General features: G+C 42.7%; 1 protein-coding gene and 1 non-coding gene across 13 annotated transcripts in view; both read left to right on the top strand.

Annotated features, from left to right (window-relative positions):
- The first annotated feature begins 7,091 nt into the window (after positions 1 to 7,091).
- The window catches only part of CADPS (calcium dependent secretion activator), a 527,597-nt gene continuing 511,714 nt past the window's right edge, over positions 7,092 to 22,974 (top strand). For all 12 annotated transcript variants that reach the window (XM_038772200.1, XM_038772196.1, XM_038772204.1 and 9 more), the window contains exon 1: positions 7,092 to 7,913. In XM_038772200.1, coding sequence (XP_038628128.1) covers positions 7,470 to 7,913 — 444 coding nt within the window. In that variant the 5' untranslated portion in view covers positions 7,092 to 7,469. The remainder of the gene's footprint in view (positions 7,914 to 22,974) is intronic.
- TRNAV-CAC lies at positions 20,900 to 20,972 on the top strand. Its single transcript has one exon. It is a non-coding gene; the product is annotated as a tRNA-Val (tRNA).

A 22,974-nucleotide genomic window follows, 5' to 3' on the forward strand; every position in this document is an offset into this window, starting at 1 on the left:
GCATCACATAGAGACAGTCCCTACCCGATAGTGGGCTCACAGTCTAAAAGGGGGAGACAGAGAACAGAACCAAACATACCAACAAAATAAAATAAGTAGGATAGAAATGTACAAGTAAAATAAATAAATAAATAAATAAACAGAGTAATAAATATGTACAACCATATATACATATATACAGGTGCTGTGGGGAGGGGAAGGCGGTAAGGCGGGGGGATGGAGAGGGGGACGAGGGGGAGAGGAAAGAAGGGGCTCAATCTGGGAAGGCCTCCTGGAGGAGGTGAGCTCTCAGCAGGGCCTTGAAGGGAGGAAGAGAGCTAGCTTGGCGGATGGGCAGAGGGAGGGCATTCCAGGCCCGGGGGATGACGTGGGCCGGGGGTCGATGGCGGGACAGGCGAGAGCGAGGTACAGTGAGGAGATTAGTGGTGGAGGAGCGGAGGGTGCGGGCTGGGCAGTAGAAGGAGAGAAGGGAGGTGAGGTAGGAGGGGGCGAGGTGATGGAGAGCCTTGAAGCCCAGGGTGAGGAGTTTCTGCCTGATGCGCAGATTGATCGGTAGCCATTGGAGGTTTTTGAGGAGGGGAGTGATATGTCCAGAGCGTTTCTGAGCGTTTCTCACATGGGGCTCACAGTCTTCATTCCCATTTTACAGAGGGGGAACTGAGGCATGGAGAAGTCAAGTGACTTGCCCAAGGTCACACAGCCAACAAGTGACAGAGCTGGGACTAGAACCCATGACCTTCTGATTCCTAGGCCCGGGCTGTATTGGCTGTCAACAATTGGTTATACATACCGTAGTCAGCTTTTTTAATGCATGGTACTGTTACCCGTCATCCGGGGACGGGTTTGTTTGGTAATCAGCGCGGCAAGAGAGGCCGGGGATGGAAAGCCTGAGTTTTATATAAAATTTATTCTGTGAGGTAAATTGAATTATTTAATTGTTTAGGTGCAATGGATTGAACTTCCCTTTCAGGAGGAATGTAATCAATTAGGAGTATTAGAGCTTCCCTAACAGGAGGAACACAATCATACATTAATCGCACATGGGTGAGGCGGCTAGCTCTCACCCATGTGCACTTCCCACTCGGGAAGAATCCACTTACTTTCCCACATGGGAAGAATAATCCACTTATTTTCCCACACAGGAGGAATCCATTAAGTTACCCGTGTATGTGGTGGGAGGCTAGCTCTCACCATGTGCTCTACCTTCATGTGAGGAATCCACTTATGTTCCCCATCCACAGCGGGGCACCTGGGTCCCACCCATGAGACAATCACCCATCCTGCGGCCCTTTCCTCAGTGTATTGGTTCAGGTTGCAGAGCGGGCATCTGGGCATCTGACCTTCCGGGCAGAGAAAAACACATGGGCCGCTGCTGCTGCGCAGCTGCTCTTCCTGCTGCTGCATGTCTTGGTGTTCTGCCCCCAGAAGGTCAGCGGTGACAGGTATTTATTACCTGTGCTCCTAGGCCATTCCAGCTTCCAGCCTCAGTTTATCCAATCTCTGCCCTCCCCCCTCCTCCATACCTAATTTGATTGGCACGGGGGCGAGGGACATCTTTTGTATCCCCGGCTTGGGCTGTCAATTTATCAGTTTTGGTTGTGGGGGTGGTATCTTGTGGGGGTGGTATCCCACCCTAACTTTCAAATTCTGCCTATTGGCTCAGGTGGTCACAAGATAGCATTTGACCTTGAAATGGCCAGTACCCCAGGGTCACCCTGGGACAGGTACATAGGCACAACTTTGCTCCATTTATCAAATGTACATATATTGAAGTCAAACCACTTTAGTTAATACCTCTAAGGATTTCATGCTTATCGTTGGCACCACTAGAAGTTCTACTGTCCCAAGTACATCACAATCTATGTAAAATGGAATTATCTATGTCTTGGAAAGAGTAAGGAATCCCAAAAGAGACAACTTTTTTATTTTGAAGGCAAATGTACAAATACTCAAACCAAGTATGTATTTTTGTTAAAGCATCAGCAATTCAAAGCACCATTTCAGAGGTGGGAGGGTTGGTGAGGACTATAGGGGAGGAGAGGAAGAAATTATTGGATTTAGTTAAAATTAGACTTAAACCCCCCAAGACTCTGATTTGGTCAATAAGGATTGAAGGATTTCAGAAAAAGCCCTTGGCCCAATTCATTGAGAGATTCTTCTTTTTGAATACTATGGCAGTTGCAACATCACAACTAATTGTACAGATTGAATTCATGGTTATCCTGTGGATATTATACAATGGAATATAACACCTACAATTGCTGAATGAAAAGTATATGTTGATTAGCTTTTTCCCAGATCCTGGAGGATGCAACAGAGGGTCAAGATTCTGAGATTAGAAAACATTTCTGAACTTTGGGGATTTTTTTCTGCACAACAAGCTAGAGGCATAATTTAAAGTTCTAAAAACAATCATTCAAGAGTTACTATACATGGGTATGGAAGATGATGTGCGGTATAACTGTGAGCCTCTTTATAGAGCCCACCCAGTGCTATTAATCAATCAATCAATAAATGGTATTTATTGAGTGTTTAATGTGTACAGAAGACTATACTAAGTGCTTGGGAAAGTAATAATAATAATAATAATAATAATGGCATTTATTAAGCACTTACTATGTGCAAAGCACTGTTCTAAGCGCTGGGGAGGTTACAAGGTGATCAGGTTGTCCCATGGGGGGCTCACAGTCTTAATCTCCATTTTACAGATGAGGTAACTGAGGCACAGAGAAGTTAAGTGACTTGCCCAAAGTCACACAGCTGACAATTGGCAGAGCCGGGATTTGAACCCATGACCTCTGACTCCAAAGCCCATGCTCTTTTCCACTGAGCCACACTGCTTCTCTACAGTGCAATAGAGCTGGTAGACACAATTCCTGACCTCATGGAGCTTACAGTCTAGAGAGAGAGAAACATATGTTAAAATAAATTACAGACGTGGGAAATGGCAGAGTGTAAGGAGATGTATGTAGGTACTGTGGGGCTGAGGATGGGGTGAATATTAAATGCTTTAAGGGATCACATCCAAGTGCTAAGGCAACACCGGGGGGAAATTTGGGCTTGTTCAGGGAAAACCTTTTGGAGATGTGATTTTAATAAGGCGTTGAAGATGGGGAGACTGGTAATCTGTCGAATATGAAGGAGGAGAGAGTTCCAGGACAGAAGCAGGATGTGAGGAAGGGGGTCAGTGGTGAAATAGACAAGGTTTAGTCACAGTTAGAAATTCAGCCTTAGAGGAGCAGTCTGGATTGTAGTAGGAGATTCTGCTTGATGCAGAAGTGGATGGGCAAGCACTGGATGTTTTTGAGAAGTCGGGAGAGATGGACAGAACAGTTTTTAGAAAGATTACCTGGGCATCAGAGTGAAGTATGGATTGGAGTGGTTAGAAACAGGAGGCAGGGAGATCAGTGAAGAGTCTGATGCAGTACTCAAAGAAGAAAATAAGTGCTCTAAACTGTAAACTCATTGTGAGCAGGGGTTGTGTCTTCCAATTTTGTTATATTGCACTCTCCCAAGCACTTAGTACAGTGTTCTGCACTGTAAGAGCTCTATAAGTATAGAGTAAGAGCTCTATAAATACCATTGACTAAAGCGCTTAGATCAGCACAGTAGCAGCTGTGTCACAAGCCCCCCGGTTCGTACTGACCAGGATCTTCCTTGACCGGGAGAGCCTCAGTGACACGTAGTAGAGTTCAAACCACACCTCTGATCATCAAAGTTAATATGTAAAGGTTTTACTTAGTTTACCCAACGTGCAAAGGAGTGACATATACACACAGCACAGAACAGTGCTTTGCACATAGTAAGCGCTTAATAAATGCTAACATATATACACACTCACTCCACTAAGGGTCCAATACCAGTCTGTGGTCAAAGGAGCCCATTCTACCAGTGCTTCTTCTTTCTGCTTCCAAGTGCTGCTGGCCACTCCTGCTGCTCCAATGCCTGCTTGGCTCAGCGTGCCTCTGACTGAATTCTTCTGCTCCTGGTGCCTTTTATCTGCCTTAGCTGTGGCCTACGTGGTAGTCATTGATTGGTCCAGGCCCTTTACTGGGTAGAACAGGGAGAAAAAGCCCCACCTCCCTCCATGCTCTGCCACCCACAGGCCAATCACCTGCCTCAGGTAGAACACATTAGTGCCTTTGCAAAGTCTCTTCCTTGTTGTTGTCAAACAGTCGCAGGATAAGGCAGCTTGTTCTGTGCTCACCACACTATATTGAGAGGGAAGAGTGCATTCTAGAGATGTTGTGAAGGTAGAGCCAACAGGATTGGGTGACAGATGAATATGAGTCGAGGATAATGTCAAGGTTACAAATTTGTGAGACAGGGAGGGTAATAACAATAATAACAATCATAACAATGTGGTATTTGTTAAACACTTATCATGTACTAAGTACTTCACTAAGCACTGGGGTAGATACAAGATCTGATGATGTTTTCTATAGTGATGGGAAAGTTAGGGAGAAGGCAGGGTTTGGGTGGGAAGAAGGCCAAAATTATGAATCAATCAATCAGTCAACCAACCACACTTATCCAGTGCCTTCTGTGTGCAGAGCACTGTACCAACTGCTTGGGACAGTACAATATAACAGAATTGGTAGGCATAAGGCCACAAGGTTCTTACTAGTCCACCCCATGGAAACCATACATTCTTCCAAAAAGATTGTCACAAAAGCTTCCTGTATAGACACTACTCTGTTCAACAGTGTTCCGAAAATAAGTAGAAAACAATACCTTGAAAGCCAGCATATCCACTGAGTGACCGCAAAGTATCAGAAGAACATGGCATCAAAGCTATAGACAAAACTGAAACTCCATAGATGTGTGGTGTGGTCCATCCTTCTAAATGATGGAAAGAACTCAAGCACAACATATTCTACATTCATCTGCTTGATCAGTTCCATGGTCATCAGCTATCAGCCATACTCTTCATCAAATGGCGAGGCAGGATTCCAAACAATGAGGTCCTGGAAGTCAGTTTCCTAGCATCGAAGCTATGATCACATCAATATGACTTCGTTGAGTGTGACAATTCGGCAAGGAAAAGAGGAAGTGTTAAAGGATTCAGTGAAGGGTAGTTTCAGACAATGTGGCATGACGGCTCATGGAAGAAATTACTGTAATAGACAGACCAGCCTGAGATACTGCAATCAAGAAATAAATGTACCCGTTTTGAAGAGAAGCTGAGAGAGTGAGTCAAAACTGAAAACAGTAATAGAGGACAAAAACAACTAACATCAGCATAACAGTTGTAGAAGAGACGATCACATCGTGTGCATGATGTAGGAGGAAATAGCACTATTGCACAGTCACACCTACACATCTGGGAACAATTCACCATCAGTTGTATACTTTTTGTGCTTTTATTTCCTTATTTTGAAGTAAATAAGCGTCCTACAGATCTATTTGGAATTGAAATGGACAGATATATTGAACTGGCAAAGTTGTACCCAAATTTCAAAATATTTGATACATAATGTGCAATACTTATGAATTTTTAACTATAAATTCTATGTTAGGTTGGCCGGTGAAGTAAATATAACAAACCATTCAAATGAAATCTTGAATTAAGTAAAACTAGATTGTTGGAGTTAGTTATATTGGTAACCGTTGGATTGATTTGTGAACTCCAAATATATTACGTTAAACCCTCCACTGATAATCACATGCAACAGACAAGGATTCTTCATCTGTTCTCTAAGACAAATTGATCCGCGAACTGTGAGTTTTACAATACGCGGCATAGACCATATTTAAATGGTAAATGCAAAGAAACTCCTTACCAGGATTTTCTAACAATTAGTACATTATAAACACAGTACGAATGTGAAGTGGAAAGACGCGGGGAGGGACGAAAGGACTTCGCCCTAGCCACATAAGGACAAGTGGCGATTTGTTGTCGGTTCTAAATCCATCTGCAGTTTGCTGATTAGATCCAGCACGCTGGTCAGCTCCTTTTGCCCTTCGGGTTTATTGGTCTAAGAAAACTAAACAGAGGGGGAAGGCACCATCTGCTGCTTTATAGTATTAATAGATGACAGGAGAGGAAGGACCGGGGAGAATGAGAGATAGGGTCAATAAATTGAACCTTTGATCCTAGTGAATTCTCTAGGGTATGTGTGTGTGTGTGTGTGTGTGTGTGTGTAATGTGTCTCCTCCCTGCCGAAAATCTCGATAGCCTCCTGTGCCCTCATTTTTTCCAAACCCCAAATCTTAAGGGACGCTCAGAGACAGTCTCTTTACTACAAAAGCACCCCCTGCCCTTCCGGCAAAGAAAATGCTGCAAAGAAGCCCCAGAGTTCTTAGTAGTGGTACAGGGAAAACGTCCAGGTTTGTGACCCTTTCGGATTTAAGACTGTCATCTCCACTGATTTAGCTTCCCTTTCCATACTTCAGCCCTGCCTAGGGGTTGGAGGTTCCCGTTTTTCGCCTTCTGGGGGCGGGTTCGGAGGGAGACGGGTGCCGGGTGGCAGTGCTATTGCGGGGGGCGGGGGAGGGGTGTTGGGGGTGGTCGGGGAGGGGGAGGGATGGGGAGAGTTGAAGCCTTCTCCGCCTCCTGTGCGGTGGGGGCAAAAGGCGCCCACACTGCAATTCCCCACCGGCAGGGGCCTCCTATCGAATCTAAGCCCAGATACCGGAGGTCCCCAAGAAAAATAGGGTGGTCTCCCTAGCCCCCCTCCCCTCCCTCCCCCCAACCTCCGCCGTGTCCTGCCATGCCCTTCCTCTTCTCTTCCCCGTATGGAGTCTTTTCTTCCCTCTAGCGCAGGATGGCTCATCATCCCCTCACCCTAGTCTCTGACCCCTATTCCATTCCTCCAAAGTCAAGCCCGTGTCTCCCTTTCAGCTCGCCCCCCAAGGAGAGTCATTGACAAGGGCAATCAGCGGGGCCAGACAGCAGGATCCAAACACCCGATGCTGCGTTTCTTGCTGTAGAACACACAGTCCCCGCTCCGTCCTCCCAGGCAGCCCCTGGTTGCGGCTCTCTCCGCAGTGGGCAGGGGAGAGTTAAATCAATAAACACGTAAGCGCTGTTCCCTCCCCAATCGGTAAGATGCCTCTTTTGCACTTATAGCTGCATCGACAGCTTGCAACATCAGGCATCCGTCCGCTGGGCACCGTCTTTCTCGGTTGCAGTTGCGAACCAGTTTCTGGGGCCAGCTGGCAACTGAGGATGATTATGGCCGATACCATTGACAGTGATAAGTTTTGATTCCTATCTATCTCTGTTCCGTGCTTCTAGAGCGGGTGGGTGTCTGGAGGGGCAATCAGAACTGAGCTCCCGATCGCCCGGTGGAGAAGGCAGCAGAGCTCAGCGGGCTCCTCTCGTTGCCGTTTGTTTGTGTTACTGTTATTACTGCTCTTGGAGAGCCCGCGGAGCGAGCCGAGAGCCCGCTGCCCTCCTCGCCCTCCGCCTTTTGCAGCCCGGGAAGCCCGGAAGACCCCCGTCTCCCCCAGCCGTCGCCGCCACCATGCTCGACCCTTCGTCCAGCGAGGAGGAATCCGATGAGATCGTGGAAGAGGAGAGTAGCAAGGAGGTGCTGGCCCCGGCTGCCTCCGGGGCGCGCCTCTCGCCCAGCCGGACCAGCGATGGCTCGGCGGGTGGCGGGGTCGGGGCCGGGGGAGGCGGCGGGGCTGGGGCAGGAGGAGGCGGCGGGAGCGGAGGGGGCAGCGGCAGTGCCGGGGCCGGGGCCGGGGGGCTGCAGCCCAGTAGCCGGGGAGGTGGCGGCGGCGGCCGGCCCTCCAGCCCCAGTCCCTCGGTGGTCAGCGAGAAGGAGAAGGAAGAGCTGGAGCGGCTGCAGAAGGAGGAGGAGGAGAGGAAGAGAAAACTGCAGCTCTATGTCTTCGTGATGCGTTGCATCGCCTACCCCTTCAATGCCAAGCAGCCCACCGACATGGCCCGCAGGCAACAGAAGGTAAAAGCAAGGCTCTTTGCCCTTGCCCTCGCCTGGCCCTCCGCCCCAGCCGTCCCTTGGGAGGTGGGCAGAGCGGTGGTGGTGGGGGGGGCAGCAGCGCCTACACCCGGGGAGAACAATAGGAGCCGCCAGCAGCCGAGAGGGGGAGAAGTGGCCTCGAGCAGAGGAGGATGGGGAACACTGGCAACATTGCCCGGGCACGCATCGGGAAACTTCCCCGGGGACGTGAGGGCTGGAGCCCCGGCGCGGGGATTGCAATGCTCCCTGCCCCAGCCGGGGGAGAGAGAGAAGCGCATGGGCGGGGCGGGGCGGGGCCAGGCGGGGGCAGCGAGGAGAGCGATGGTGGAGGGGGACGGGGAGCCCTCTCTTTGTTGGCCGGAGAAGGGCGCACAGTGACTTGCTGCAGGATCCCGAGGCCCGGGCAAGGAAAGCGGGGGAGGGAGCCGGGAGGGAAAGGGGTTGGGGGAAGGCATGGAGAGGCCTTGGACAAGCTGAGCCTCCGAGAGGCAAGACCGCGCTTGACGCCCGGGCCCCCTCCCTGGGGCGCACACAATGCAGGCGCCTCCGCCGCCGCGGACGACAAGAATACAGCGCTCGCCGAAGAGGGAGGGGGGTAGCAGAAGGAGGGCTGGGGGGCGGAGATCGTCGCTCTGGGGCAAAAGCAAGAAGCTTAAAGGAGAAGGGCGGAGGTTGAGGGGAGGAGGCGGAAAGCCGAGGGAGCTAGGCAGGAAGAGAGTGAGTCCAATCTCGTGACATTATGGACAATGGGCTGCTCCCGCCCGACGGGTCGGCTCATCCGCGCCCGATCCATCCCCAAGGGTTAGAGCCCTTCCCGCCTCCTGGCAAAGGCGGCCGAGAGGGGATGGAGGGGCAACACCCTCGCCGGTCGTAGGCAGCTTAGCCTCACTTCCCCTCGTTCTGCCCCAGTTCTTCATCTGTCCCCTCTCTCTCCCAAGGTGACTTGGCCGCCACCTCTCGGCCCGCGGAGGTCGTTCGGGGCCGATCGCTGCCGACTCCGTGAAGTGCAGCTGCAAAGTGTTTTCCCAATTGGGCCATCAAAAGATTTTTGTGTCTGCGGCTGGGGCAATCCTGGGCCATCTCGGAGCTGCCTTTGATATGAGACAATTACCTAGCAGCCTTCCCATTAGCTTTGATTTTCTCCGGGGAGAGCGGGAGGAAGATGGGGAGAGAGAGAGAGAAGATGGGGAGAGAGAGAGAGAGAGAGAGAGAGAGAGAGAGAGAGAGAGAGAGAGAGAGAGATAATTCTTTCTGGGCAGGGTGAGAAGAGAGGCAGGGGAAAGGGAGTAATTAAAAGCTGCAGTTTGTTCGCTCCCTATGATTGACATCTTGCGGGGCTGGGTGGCCGGAATAGGTTGCAATCCTCGGAGTGTCACCTGTACCTTTTAGCAAGTGGCAAGAAGGAAAGAGAAGAGAAGGTGCCAAATATTTGAATCAGGTCGAGTCCCAGCAAGTCAGGAAACCTAGTGAGATTGCTGCAGTCTAAAGCTGACATGTAGTTTCATGCAGTAAAAAGTGTTTTGGTTTTCCTGATTGTAACCACCCTGGCCTTGGGTGAATGTGTTCCTTATGCGTACATACATGCACACAGCCCCACTTACGGTGATTCTTAAAGATTCTTTTTCTTCAGGTATTATAACCTTCTGAGTCAGAATTCAGCCACTGGTAAAAGAAAAAAAACGATTTACTGATCAAGAAATGACACGTTTTGAACATGATTACTTGTAATTTTCCTCCCCAAGGCTAACCTTGACAATGCCAAAGACAAGTATCTTCAGATCCGCAAAATTTGCCAATTCGTGTAGGTAGGTCAACCCCTTAAAAATGGGGGTCTAATGTTGAGGAAGGGCTTACTTTTAAAGTAGGGTCTGGCATTTCTTCTAAGTTTCTTCCTATGGTTTTAATTAAGCAACTAATAAAGTGTATAAAACTAGCAGCCCTCCCCATTCACATATCATTAATTATAGCTATGCACAGTGTGAAACTCAAATAATGGCAGCAAAGATCCTCAACAAAGAAATAGGAAAGAAGACATTCTGATTGTAAATACTATAGTAGTTTAATAAAAAACTGTTGATGCTTTCAGTTTGAACTGCTTGACAGACGGTTCACATTCTTCTAGCACAGGTACAAGGGTTGGAAAACAGTGAATCCCCTCAGACTTGAAAGTGCTTGCCAGTTAAACATAGGTGACTTTCTTTCATACCTGACCTTACAAGGTGATAAATATGATAAATTGGGTTTGAGAACTTAGAGATTTAACTGAATTATTAAAGCTATAGGTTTAAATTGAGAAGTGGTATGGATTTATACAAAGAATTTTTACGTTTACAGAGCCCCTTGGGACATACTGAAAAAAAGTGACCTTTGTTCACCATTGCTATCTTTAGTCTCTGGAACATAAGGATGCTAAATGAATATTAATGGAAGCACAATCTGAAGGCAAAACAGGACAATCTGCTGCTGTTGGAAGCCAAACATGTTCCTGATCTTAGTACCTGAATGAAATATGCTGCCGATTCTGGTTATTTATATTTGTCCCTTAATACCAACTGTTTTTGCCATGCTGCCAGGATCAAAACTTTAATAGCTTTCAAAAGAATGGAGGAAATTGAAAGTAAATACAAATGCCTAGAGATGAGAATTGGACCCAGTAAATAATAAATAATATATAACTGTGTAGCCGATTACCTGAAATTGAAGCTATGAGGGAATGTAAACTATACATTTATAGGTGGCAGAAAACTATAAGAAAAGATGGAAACTTCAAGCAGAAAAATGCAATATTTATGTGAGTGGTGAATTTGGTAACATAAAATGCAATAAAAATTAGGCATTTAAGTGAAGAAAAATGAGTAAATGTGGGGAAAAGACCCAAAAATAGTACACTAAGTGAAACTCAGCAGTACATGAATACTGTATATGGTACCATGTTAAGAATGTAGAATCCAACTTATTTAATAAATGTCCACATGTGCATGGTACTGTTTCAGGCATTTTGGCTAAAGGAAACCTGGTTCTTGCCCGAAAGAGTTTATAATCGAAAAGTAAACACACAGACAAGGCAGAGTGTTTGGTTGCAGAGTAAGTGGAGAATAGACATTATGTGCTGAATTTGACAAATGTTGGCTGCTAATTTGGATTATTTAAATTAAAGAAATCTTTTCTTCTTCAAGTTAACTTTTTGGATTGATTCAGTATTTAACTTGACTGAGACAAACACCATTATAATAAGACATTTTTCTACTTTAAAGTATTTTTTACTATTTTTGCTTATGTTTCTATTAATATAAACCAATACAATAGTAATTAAAACAAGGCAGGAAGAGAGCTCAAGAATTATAAGATTTTTATCTAAAAATATACAGGTAGCATTCGACAAAATAACATACTGACCTGAGGAAATATTTACAAATTTATGTATATATATATATATATATATATATATATATATATATATATATATACATATATACATATATATATGTATGTATATATATATACATATTATATATATATATTGCCTTTTATGCTGTAGACTTGTACCTAAAAGTGAATTGGTGTAAAATTGAATAGGGTATTTTTTTTACTGAGTTGTGAGGGACACCCAGTGTGAACTTGTTCTTCTTATAAATCTTATAAATCTTTGTAGAAAAGAGATGGTGACATAATTATCAGCACAGTGGGGTATTCCTTTTTCATTCAGGACTGATGTTCTGATAGATCAAATTGTAGCAGAATGAATTTACTCTTTTCTGTGCTATTCAGGTCGCGATTGCCATGAAAGCACTGCTAAATTTAACAGTGAGTTGGTGTTTATAGAAGTTTTCTGTTCATCCTTGGGCTTATTTTAACTTTTAGATTTAAAATATAGTTTTTTCATAAAACTCAAGAATCAGGGGTAGTTAGCAAATATAACAACCATAAATAACAGTGAATCATCCATTCAGATTATTTTAGATGTCGTGGGTTTGATTTTATTACTCAAAATTTTGCAGTTAACTTACCAAAGCACCATTTGATTGGTGATTGTTTTAAATTTGCTAACTTTTAAAATGAATTAGAGGGTTGCTAAACTGGGCTTCCTTTAAATAGAACTATGTATTTCCCTTTCATTCATTGGCAGATGCCTGGAATTATCGGAGCCATCTCTTATGCATCCTTTCCAATCTCCCTAGTTCAATGGACAGGAACTGTTAAGCTCTGGGTCCAGAAGAAGTGTTCTGAGGATGAGGTGTACCAAAAGGGTAATAAGAGAAGTGCATGCATCATTACACATCCTGAGTAACCTAGGTCTTTTCTGTAGCTGGATAGAGAACAAAGGATATTAAATATTTTATTCTTCAAGAATTGCATTTCTCTGTGTAATAAATACTTAAACAAATGTTCTGCTTTATTAAGCGATTCCTTCTCCATTTGGATATGTCAAATTACATTTCTAGAAATCAGATAAACCTTAAGTAACCAGAATATTGAGTAGGCGATCAGTTTGGAATCTGACAATTAAACGTGATTAAGTCAATATGCTTAGGATATAAAGTGTCCCTAGAATAGTTAAGATGGATAAAGATGCATGATACCATGAGGGAGGAATCTATTAAGAAGCACAAAAAAGAAGAAATACTTAATCCATTAGTTTATAGTGGTAACAAAGAAACTGCTTTTGTGAATCTTGATTAAAGGCCACCCTGTCCTCTGTTGTCTGAGAACTCCCACAGGTGTGTCTACATTATCCCCTTTAGTCTGCATCCAACCACTTTTCAGGCATTGCAGCAGCCAAAGTAGAGCTTTCAGCCATGCTTATTTGTTGCATTTTTAGTGCAAATGAAAAAACCTGCATTGCAGAATGCACGATTCTTAAAATGTTATCATTTCTGCTGGTAACCAAGGCTGCTTCTGCACTAACCTAACAGAAAGAAACTGGGACATTCTGAGATGAAGGATCCTCTCTTTGTCTGAGAGGGTCCTTAGAGACTCACATTTGTCTCTGGACAGAATGGGAAATATGAGTTTCCTTACAATTCATTCTAAGGCAAAGGAGAAGGGGAATAGTAGGAAAAAGAAGCAAAGCTGGCCTTGTGGGGAAGCAGATATTTAGTGTTAGTCCACTGGCATTTAAGGGGACTAATTCAGGATACTGTCAGTATTTTTCATTGAGCTTATCAGTGGATTTCATTGTATAAAACCCAACAAAAATCTATTTGAAATCCTTTGTTGTGAACCCATCTCCACAACAAAGAAAGGTAATAGGTTCAGGACCCATTGTCTCACTTTGCCAAATATAGAACAAGCAGCTTAGGCTTAATCTACTGAATAAATATTTTAACAGCCATCTGAAAAATAAGGAGTAGGAACCTTAATTGCATTGCCTTTTAGCATTTAAATTAATATATTGAATATGCTATAAAAGGTGAGTATCAATAATATGTGATGACATAATGGAAAACCTAATAATTTACAATAACTATTCTGTTCTCTCAACTCATGCCATAGCCAAATAAACTTTGTTTCCAGGACCTGGAACAATTCATTCTAGAATTGCTCTTGTAGTTTTATGTATGTTATTACCTGAACTGAATTAGGGTGAGTGTGTCTTAATTCTATTTCTATTAAAGACATTTATTTAAGATAATTTCTTTAACATTTGTTTTATTATGAAAATATGACAAAATGAACCATAGCTATTTCAGTACATTTAATTGTTGAGAAAATTGAGAAATTGGAAATGTAGATGGAAGAATCAGATCAACATTCTAGTGCTATGTAGATGGAAGAATCAGATCAACATTCTAGTGCTATCTTCAGAGGCCCAGATTATTATTTCCAAAATGCACTGAATAGCCCATTATTTCAGCATAAAACCAAACATTCTCAGGAGACTTGCCAAGGTAGACAGTCTCTTTGTGGAGATGTAAAGAAGAATGAAATTATTCTAGCCAATCTTTTAAAAAACATTTCAAACACAGACTTTGGTAGTTTTAGGCATGAGTATGTAATTGTTGACTATTATGAAGAGTAATACAATATTCTAGATGTAATAAAAAGCCTCTGGGTTATTCCAGACTTGATTCCAGTTTATTATAAACAAGAGAGAAAATATTTTCTCATTTTTGGGAAAAAAACCCACAGAAAGTAAATTTTAATTTTTGGGAGGGGGTTGAAAAAATGTTCAGAGTTTGAAAACTGTTTCTGAAGAATGAGTATCCATAAATACATTGAAAGAATGATGGAAGAAGAAATGCCTAGAAGCCCTCTCAAAAAAAAAAAAACCACTCCATCATGCCAGTTGCTGATTCTTCTCTCTTTGATTAGAAAGGATTTGATGCATTCATTTTTCATTTTGAGAGTGTTTATGTTCGTTTTTAATCTTATCAAATCATAAAAAATAATGAGATTCAGTGCAAAACCATTTAATTTGGATGCTTGTGGTTTGGGAGCTGTTCATCAAGTACTTTAAGATCTTTGGCATCGTTCTATATACTACATTATACATTCTGTGCAGTCTAGCTCTTCACCTAAAGACCTTTTGTGTCAATAAGGGTAGGAAATGGTCTGATTAATAGGTTTTAATAGCATTTCTCTTCATCATATAAGCAGTGTCTATCATTTAACTTTAAAAGTGAGAATTAGTCATTTCTTTGCCAAGCTGTGATTAATTCCTATCAAGATGATTTTATTTGCAATTACCTGAACTGACTAGTATCTTCTCATACTGTGATAATATATGAATGTAACATTTATGTGACAGTTATGTACTTTGCATTCATATTTCGAAATCTTCTAGTTTTCAAGATAACATTTCAAATGGTGAGAGCCTAGCAATGTAAGTCAGTATATCTGAAAAGACTAATGCGCAACCAAACATCCAGTCCAAATTGTGATCATGGAAAAGTAGTTAATTATTGCTCTAATGCATTTGCCACTTGTAGGACTTGTTGTTTTTGTTTTGGCGACAGCTTCTTGAGATTGCAATCTTCTCCTAAGTCTCTTATCAGTCTGCTGCAATAGTTTCTGGGGTAGTTTCCCAATACTTAACTACTATATCAATTTACCATACAAAGCTGCTTAGGAATCCTGCTATTGTTCATTCCTCTCCCATCTTCCATCAAGCAAAGCTGTATTGCAAAGGGCATTGTCTCATTGTTGATGAGCTGATGGCATTTCAGGACCTTATTATTGGGAATCTTGTCATGCCATTTAATGTTGAGTATGGCTTATATATAGGTAAAACCTTTCAAGAAATTAGATGTGTCCTTTGGTTGAAAGACACCACAGTTTTATAAGCCTTCAATTTGGCATAGCATTTGATTTCCCATTGTCACAAAGCTTTGCCATTCAGTTAGCCAAAAGCTACTCTGCTATTCTTGACTCAGTTTTCTACTTCTTTTTATATTGATGGTTCCTTAGATAGTATGCTACCTAGGTAGCATAATTTAATATGAGCATAAATTCTGAGTTTCTAAAGAAAATATTTGGTTGTAGGACACTCAGTCTGAAAACTTGGACATAACCTCAGTTTATTTCAAACTTATTGTTTGATCACATGAAATAGGCAGTGCCTCTATATCATTTAACTTTAAAGTGACAATTAGTCATTTCTTTGCCAAGCTCTGATTAGTTCCTGTACCAATTATTTTATTTGAAATTACCTGACTGACTAGTGTCTTGTCATACTGTGCTAATATATGACTGACTCTTTTTCTTTTTTTCTTTCTTTTTGATCACCCTTTTTCTTTTTACATCTGTGACTCACCCATAAGGCTCTCTTCTGGGTCCTCTTCATTTCTTGCTGTTTACATTTATTCTCTTGGGGAGCTCATCCACTCATATGGTTTCAGCTACCACCTCTATGGGAATGACTTCCAGATCTACCCCACCAGTCACGAACTTTCAATTAATTGCCTTATAACCTCATATTTTCTCCTGTTTCCAGAACATGGATGACCGGCTGGCATCTTAAATTTACTCTGGAAAAAGTTAAACCCTTCGTAACTTTCCCAACACAGTCAACAATCCTACTATCTTCTCTGACCCAGAAGCTCACAGCCGTGCCATCTTTGACACCTCTCTTTTGCCTCTCAGATTCTGTTTTTAAATCCTGCCAGTTTCTTTTTTTGATCCACCCCTTTCTGTATACTCATATGGCTATCCTTCTGATTCAAGTTCTCCCAACTAGAATTGAATCAGCTTCTTCACTGATCTTCCTGCCTCCAGCTTCTCCCCTCTTCAGTCTTTACTACACTTCATCTTCAGGGTTATCTGCCTAAAGCATCACCCTGAATATATCATTCTTCCCTGCAAAAACCTAAAATATCTATCCATTTCCCTCTACAACTAATAGAAGCTCCTGATCACTGGCTTCAAGGGTCTCTTCCAGTTCTCTTCTTCTTACATATCTCCTCTCATACCTGGTGATACAGTCAATCAGTTAATCATTTTATAGTATTTATTAAGTGACTACTGGATGAGGAACACTGTTCTGAGATCCTGGAAGAGTATGATAGAAATTAATATACATGGTCCTTCCCCTAAGGAGCTTATACTCTAGCATGGAAAGCATACACTTACGTATGGGAAATATAAAGAATAAAAGATATGTACCTAAGTGCCCTGGAGCATATGAGTACTTAGGTGGCCCAGAAAATCTGAAATGGCACTTGGGAGTTATAAAGTGGGGAGATTGTAGATTACTAGGGGAAGACCTCCTGGAAGGGCTTTCAGGATGGGGAGGGGGGTATAGTAATCTGCCAGATTTGAAGGGGTAAGAAGTTCCAGGAAAGAGGTTGGCAGTGAGAGAAACTAGAACAATAATGAGAGTAGGTTAACGTCAGGGGAATGAAGAATGCAAACTGGGGTGTTGTGGAAGAAGAAAAATGATGGAATGCCTTAAAACCAATTGTTCGGAGTTCTTCTTGATGTGGAGTAATCAGTGAAGGTTTTTGAGGAGTGGGGAAGTGTTAATGCTAACACTTCTGGCTATTTCCATATTTACCTTCTCACTGCATCCTCGCTCTCTATTCTTTCATCTCTAACCCCCCTTGTTCAACCCCTTCCCCCTTGCCTGGAACTCCCACTTCCTTCACCTCTGCTGAATCATCTTCAAGCCACATCTTGGAAATACTTCCTCCAGGAGGCATTCCCCAACTATTCCCATCTCCCTGGTCACTTCATCCTGTAAACCACTTTTAACACTTATGTGAATTTTTGCCTATTGATTTCATTTATGTATTCATTTACTTCTTAATTTATTTTCTTACTTTGGTTTCCACTACTTGTATACTTGTTTTTCCTCATCTTCCTATTGTATGTATACACATGTGTGTCTTTTGTCTCTCCCATTAGATCGTTAGGTTTTCAAGAAGGATCATGTCTTCTTTTATTGTATGGACATAAGTACCAAGCATAGTGAGCTCCACAAGGTGGGTGCTTAAAACACTGATGATGATGATAATTAACTATTCATAAATTTCCTGTGACTCAGCATCTATTTCAGATGAATGATGTTCAAGGAACTGGATAGAAACAGGTATTTAGCCTACAAAAGTTGTATACTTTTCTCCACACTACCCTTTAAATCTTAATTTCTAATCTGGTTGAGTAATAGTTTGGTATCTTCCTCAGGTGATCACAATTTCCTGAAATATAACTTTAGATCATTTACCTGGGAAACCCTGCGACCATTTTACCCAGCTTGAATTCCAGCTTCATGCTCCTCACTACTCTTCCAAGGGACCATAAGCTTGGGATCTTGAGTACAATACAAGCTGTGCTGTGACATTCAGAGGGACCCTTTAGTGTCTCAATTAGATCTGGAACTAAAAGTCTTAGCCCTGGAACTAGGGATTGGGGGTAAATTTTGCTTAGGGATTGCCAACTTGTACTTCCCAAGCGCTTAGTACAGTGCTCTGCACACAGCAAGCACTCAATAAATACGATTGAATGAATGAATGAATGAATAAGGAAGTTCTAAACCAATTGGATCTCTAGGTCCCAACTCCCCTAACCCCTTTGAATCATATGCCCTAGGAAAACTGCAGAACTGATTCTTGAAGTTCTCCAGAATACCATGTTTGCTAAAATCAAATGGAGAAGAGATATGTCTCTGAATTTTGGAAGACTGGCTTCACTTAGCACTTAGTACAGTGCTCTGCACACAGTAAGCGCTCAATAAATACGATTGAATGAATGAATGAACTTAGCCTATGAAGAAATGGACTTAAGGTTTTAGGTTTTTGATAAAGACATAAAGAGATATCTTTCCTCATGGTAATACAATTCATTTAGCACTGTGGACCCTCAAAATGGGCAAACACCACTTCTGCTTGTTAAGATTTCCATTTACCTAATTAAGCAAAAACTCATTTTTTCCCTGTGCAGCCATTCTAGGAAATTGTGAGAGCTTCTATATTAGTCATAGAGACTTCTCATTTTTTCCCATATCAATCAATCAATCAGTCAATCAGTGATACTTATTGAGTGCTTACTGCATGCCAAGCACTGTACTAAGCACTTGGGAAAGTAAAATGTAACAGAGTTGGAAGGCATGCTTCCTGCCCAAATCGAATTTCTATAAAGTTGAGGGCTGAAAGCTGTGTTTTAGTCAATACTCAGTCATGTTGAGCTCTTGCAGAGGCTAAGATTCAGTGACACGCCCCAAATCCCATTTACTTTGCCCAGAAAATAATCCATCATTTTCTGAATAAATACAGAACTGCTGCAGAGCAGGTTCAATATTATACCAAATTAATACTATCTGTTTTCTCTCTCATAATCTGACAGCAATAACAAAAATGGAAATTAGAGAAGGTTCATGGGAAGAGAGGGCCAAACTCAGCATTGTATACATTGTGAGAAAATCTAGGGGAGATTTATGCACTAGAGGTGTTTCCTTTTCTTTTGTCATTAATAAGAGCCCTGCACTTATCTGTTTTGTTGGCCCTGCTAAAGGATTTTATGAAAAGAGCTCTACAATTCATTCTGACGGCATGTACCTTCATTTTCAATATGACCCACTTCTAAGGGGGAAAAAAAGGCCACTGAGGATTGTCAGCATTTTCATAACAGAAAATACAGACACCTATGATTTTCATCCTTTTCTGTGCCATTAATATCACATGAGACCAATAAAGGAATCTAGTAAAAGAGAGGTGCAAAGCCCTTTCTCTTGTTAGCCCCCATTTGCATATTTCTTTCCTTCTTTATGGTGAACAAAATAAAATACTTACAGGAAAAGACAGCTTTTGGGCTGCATTCATCCCATGACTCACTTAAAGCTGAGATAGGGCAAGTTCTAGAAATGGGTTGTGAATCTGAGCTCCTGTAGGCAAAGTATATATTGCCCAGGCAAAGTGAGCACTTTAATCAATGGAGGTACTTAATGATTCCTCAATCTTGTGGACTTGGAGTTGAATTAGTTGGATAATTGCATCAACCCTTCTCATCACATGTTTAGGTTCAACATGGAGAAAACATAAAATCCATTCCGATATGAACAGGAAACAGCAAAATCTATGATGGTGACCCCTCAACAATAAGGGGATTTTGATTGAGATCAATAAATTACCTTTCTTACTCAAGGCCAGATTTGCTGCCAGTGTTCTGTAGTAGTGCAATGCGGTGCTGAAAATAGCTATGGGAGTTGAATCAACAGAGAAGGTGATGAGGTAACCATATGGAGAGCCATACTTCCTGTTTGAAGACAACACTGTTGACAGTGGAAGTGAGTGTGTGCGTGTCTGAAAAGACAATCTCTTCTACAATGTAACACAGGAAAATAAGATACCTTTCATAGTCCTTTTACCAATTGGGGAAATCTGGGCTACTCAGACATTAGGAGTACTTTAAAAAAACACTGCAGTCTTTAGGAAATGATTAGCCCACATAAGACTGTCCAGTTACATAGCCCTTTATAAAATTAGGGGATGTGAGCAGGATATGTATGCTTAATTTGTTTTTCCAGTAGGGATAATTGGTCACACTACACCAATCATAGTCTTTTGAAGATGATAATACCAAACAGTGAGATGCTATCAGTGTATGTAAGAATGTCTGATAAGAATGATGTGTGACTGACAGTCACTTCCATACTGTCTTCTTCTACTGCGTTGTTGCCTCCGGTGCCATTTTCACTTTCCCTTTTAGTGTTGCTTCTTTGTGTCTCCAGAAAGCACCTATTCTAAGTTAGCTATCCCTTTTCTAATAACCAAAGACTGGTCTGTCTTTGTTTGCTGTCTCCAGACTGTCTTCAGCTATGCAACATTATTTGAGGATTTGCCTAACTGTATCTCTAGCACGTTTCTTCCATATACCCTGCTTACAGTTTCCCCACTTCAGGAACTCGAGATTACTATCATCTATTCCCCTCACATGTTCTGGTCAGAATAGGTATTGTATGGTAAGCATTACTTCAGTCCTGGTGGACTGACTGCATTCCAGGATCTCACTGTTAGCAGTCCTGTGTAGCCATTTGATATGGCATGGCAAATAAGTGACATTAATGGAACTGCTGAAACTAGGACTAATAAACATAGGGGTGTGAGCAAGACTGGAAGGTTACTTTGGCTTGGAGGAAAGAACTAGTTTGAGAGTCTTTCATTGGTAGTATTTACTGAGCACTTACTGTATGCAGAGTATTGTATTAGATGTTATGGGAAAGTACAGTAAAAGTGGAAGATATGGTCCCTGCTCTCATGGAGCAAGCCTACCAGGAGTCAGGTAGTAAAATACTGGTGGGATCCAGTGGCTGGAATGAAGTTGAGGGCCAGCTTGGGTGGAAGTCCTAAATTAAAGAATGATATAGACAGGCAAGCTGAGTTCCGGGGAAAGATTCAGGCTGACCCTACGGTTGAGGTCAAGACAGGTGGGCGGCAAAGCAGCATAGTCAAAAAGCAGATGTCAGCACAGATGAAGGGATATGCAGGAAAATGTTGCCAACTTGTACTTCCCAAGCGCTTAGTATAGTATAGTGGGTTTCCGTAGTGTAGTGGTTATCACGTTCGCCTCACATGCGAAAGGTCCCCGGTTCGAAACCGGGCGGAAACATCTCTAGGAGGAGCAGCGTGGCTCAGTGGAAAGAGCCCGGGCTTTGGAGTCAGAGGTCATGGGTTCGAATCCCGACTCCCCCACATGTCTGCTGTGTGACCTTGGGCAAGTCGCTTAACTTCCCTGAGCCTCAGTTACATCATCTGTAAAATGGGGATTAAGACTGTGAGCCCCACGTGGGACAACTTGATCACCTTGTCTCCCTCCAGTGCTTAGAACAGTGCTCTGCACATAGTAAGCGCTTAACAAATGCCATTATTATTATTATAGTGCTCTGCACACAGTAAGCGCTCAATAAATACGATTGAATGAACGAATGAAAATCACAAGTAGCAGTCAGGCCAGGAGTCAGGCAATTGGGATGATCAGGAAGCAGAACTAAAGAGAGACAATAGGCAAACAAAAATCAGCAGAAGGGTCAGGCTCAGGAGCACACTGCAAACAAGCATATCAGCAATCCTTCGGCCCTGAGAGCAAGACTTAAGAGTCCTTTTAGAGTTCCAGCCAATGTTACCTTCAGTTTAGGACCTGTCAGTATTGAAAATTAAGTTCTGGTATTGGTATGAGGTCCAGGTCTCTTGACTGAGGCATACATGTGTTCTGTTGAGCCCCGATCTGGCCAGAGACTAACTTTCTGACTTAGGTCATTTAACCTCTCTGAGGATTGGTATTTATAGCTGTAAAATGCCTCTATGTTGTGGGGGCTAAATGAGATAGTAGATGAGAAAATGTGGTGAAGCCTTAAAAAGGCAGGTCTTTTGGAAATCCAAGGAGTAATTATTGCTAATGTCCATTTAAATCAATTCTGGACTATGATTGTCTGAAGGAAGTGTCCTAGGAGCATGTACTATATTATGACATTAGGGAGTGAATATAGTGGTATTCTAATAGGGCATTTCATGAGGTCCATTCAGATGTTTTACTTTTACCAAATGCGTTCATCCTCTTTTAGAGCGATTCATATTCCAGGCCACAGGATGTAACTATTAAAAATAGTACAAAGCATTATTACAAAATGTTTCTGGCTTGAGCAGGTAGAACTTTTTCATCTTTCAGGTGACTTTCAGGTCACCAGTGACCTTCTTGCTAAATCCAGTGGCCTCTATTCCATCCTAATCCTCCTCCATCTCTCAGCTGCCTTCAACAGGTGGACCACTGCCTTCTTCTGGAAACATTATCCAACCTTGACTCTGCTGACACTGCCCTCTCCTGGTTCTCCTCCTATCTCTCTGGTTACTCATTCTCATTCTCTTTTGAGGGCTTCTCCTCTGCTTTCCATACTCTAGCTGTGGGAGTCCCTCAAGGCCCAGATTTGGGTTCCCTTCTATTTATTCTCCATCTACACCCCATTCCTTGGAGAAGTCATTTGCTCTCATGGCTTCAACTACCATCTCTATGCAGATGATTCCCAAATCTATATATCCAGCTTTAATCTCTTTCCTTCTCTATAGTCTATTTGGATGTCCTGCCAACACTTCAAACTTAACACATCCAAAACAGAACTCCTCATCTTCCCATTGCTGTAGACAGCATGATCATTCCCTCTGACTCACAATCCCATAACCTTGGCATTATCCTTGACTCATCTCTCTCATTTAATCTACATATTCAAACTGTTACCAAATCTTGTTGGTTCAATCTCCACTATATCACTAAACCCCACCCTTTCCTCTCCATCCAAACTGCTACCACAGTAATCCAAGCACTTATCCTATCACACCTTGATTATTGCATCAGCCTTCTTGCTGACCTCCTTGCCTCCTGTCTCTCCCCAGTCCATCCATAGTTCACTCTGCTGCTGAAATCACTTTTCTAAAAAGCCATTCTGTCCATGTTTCCCCACTCCTCTGAACCTCCAGTGGCTGCCCATCCATTTCAAACAGTATCCCCTTACTGTTCAAGGTTTTAAGGCACTCAGTTGCTTTGCCCCACTCCAACCTTACCTCCATGCTCACTTCACTCCTGTAATGCCAACCTACTCATTGTACCTTGATCTCATCTA

Source organism: Tachyglossus aculeatus, chromosome X1, assembly GCF_015852505.1.
Source record: "Tachyglossus aculeatus isolate mTacAcu1 chromosome X1, mTacAcu1.pri, whole genome shotgun sequence".
In the NCBI taxonomy this organism is placed as follows: Eukaryota; Metazoa; Chordata; class Mammalia; order Monotremata; family Tachyglossidae; genus Tachyglossus; species Tachyglossus aculeatus.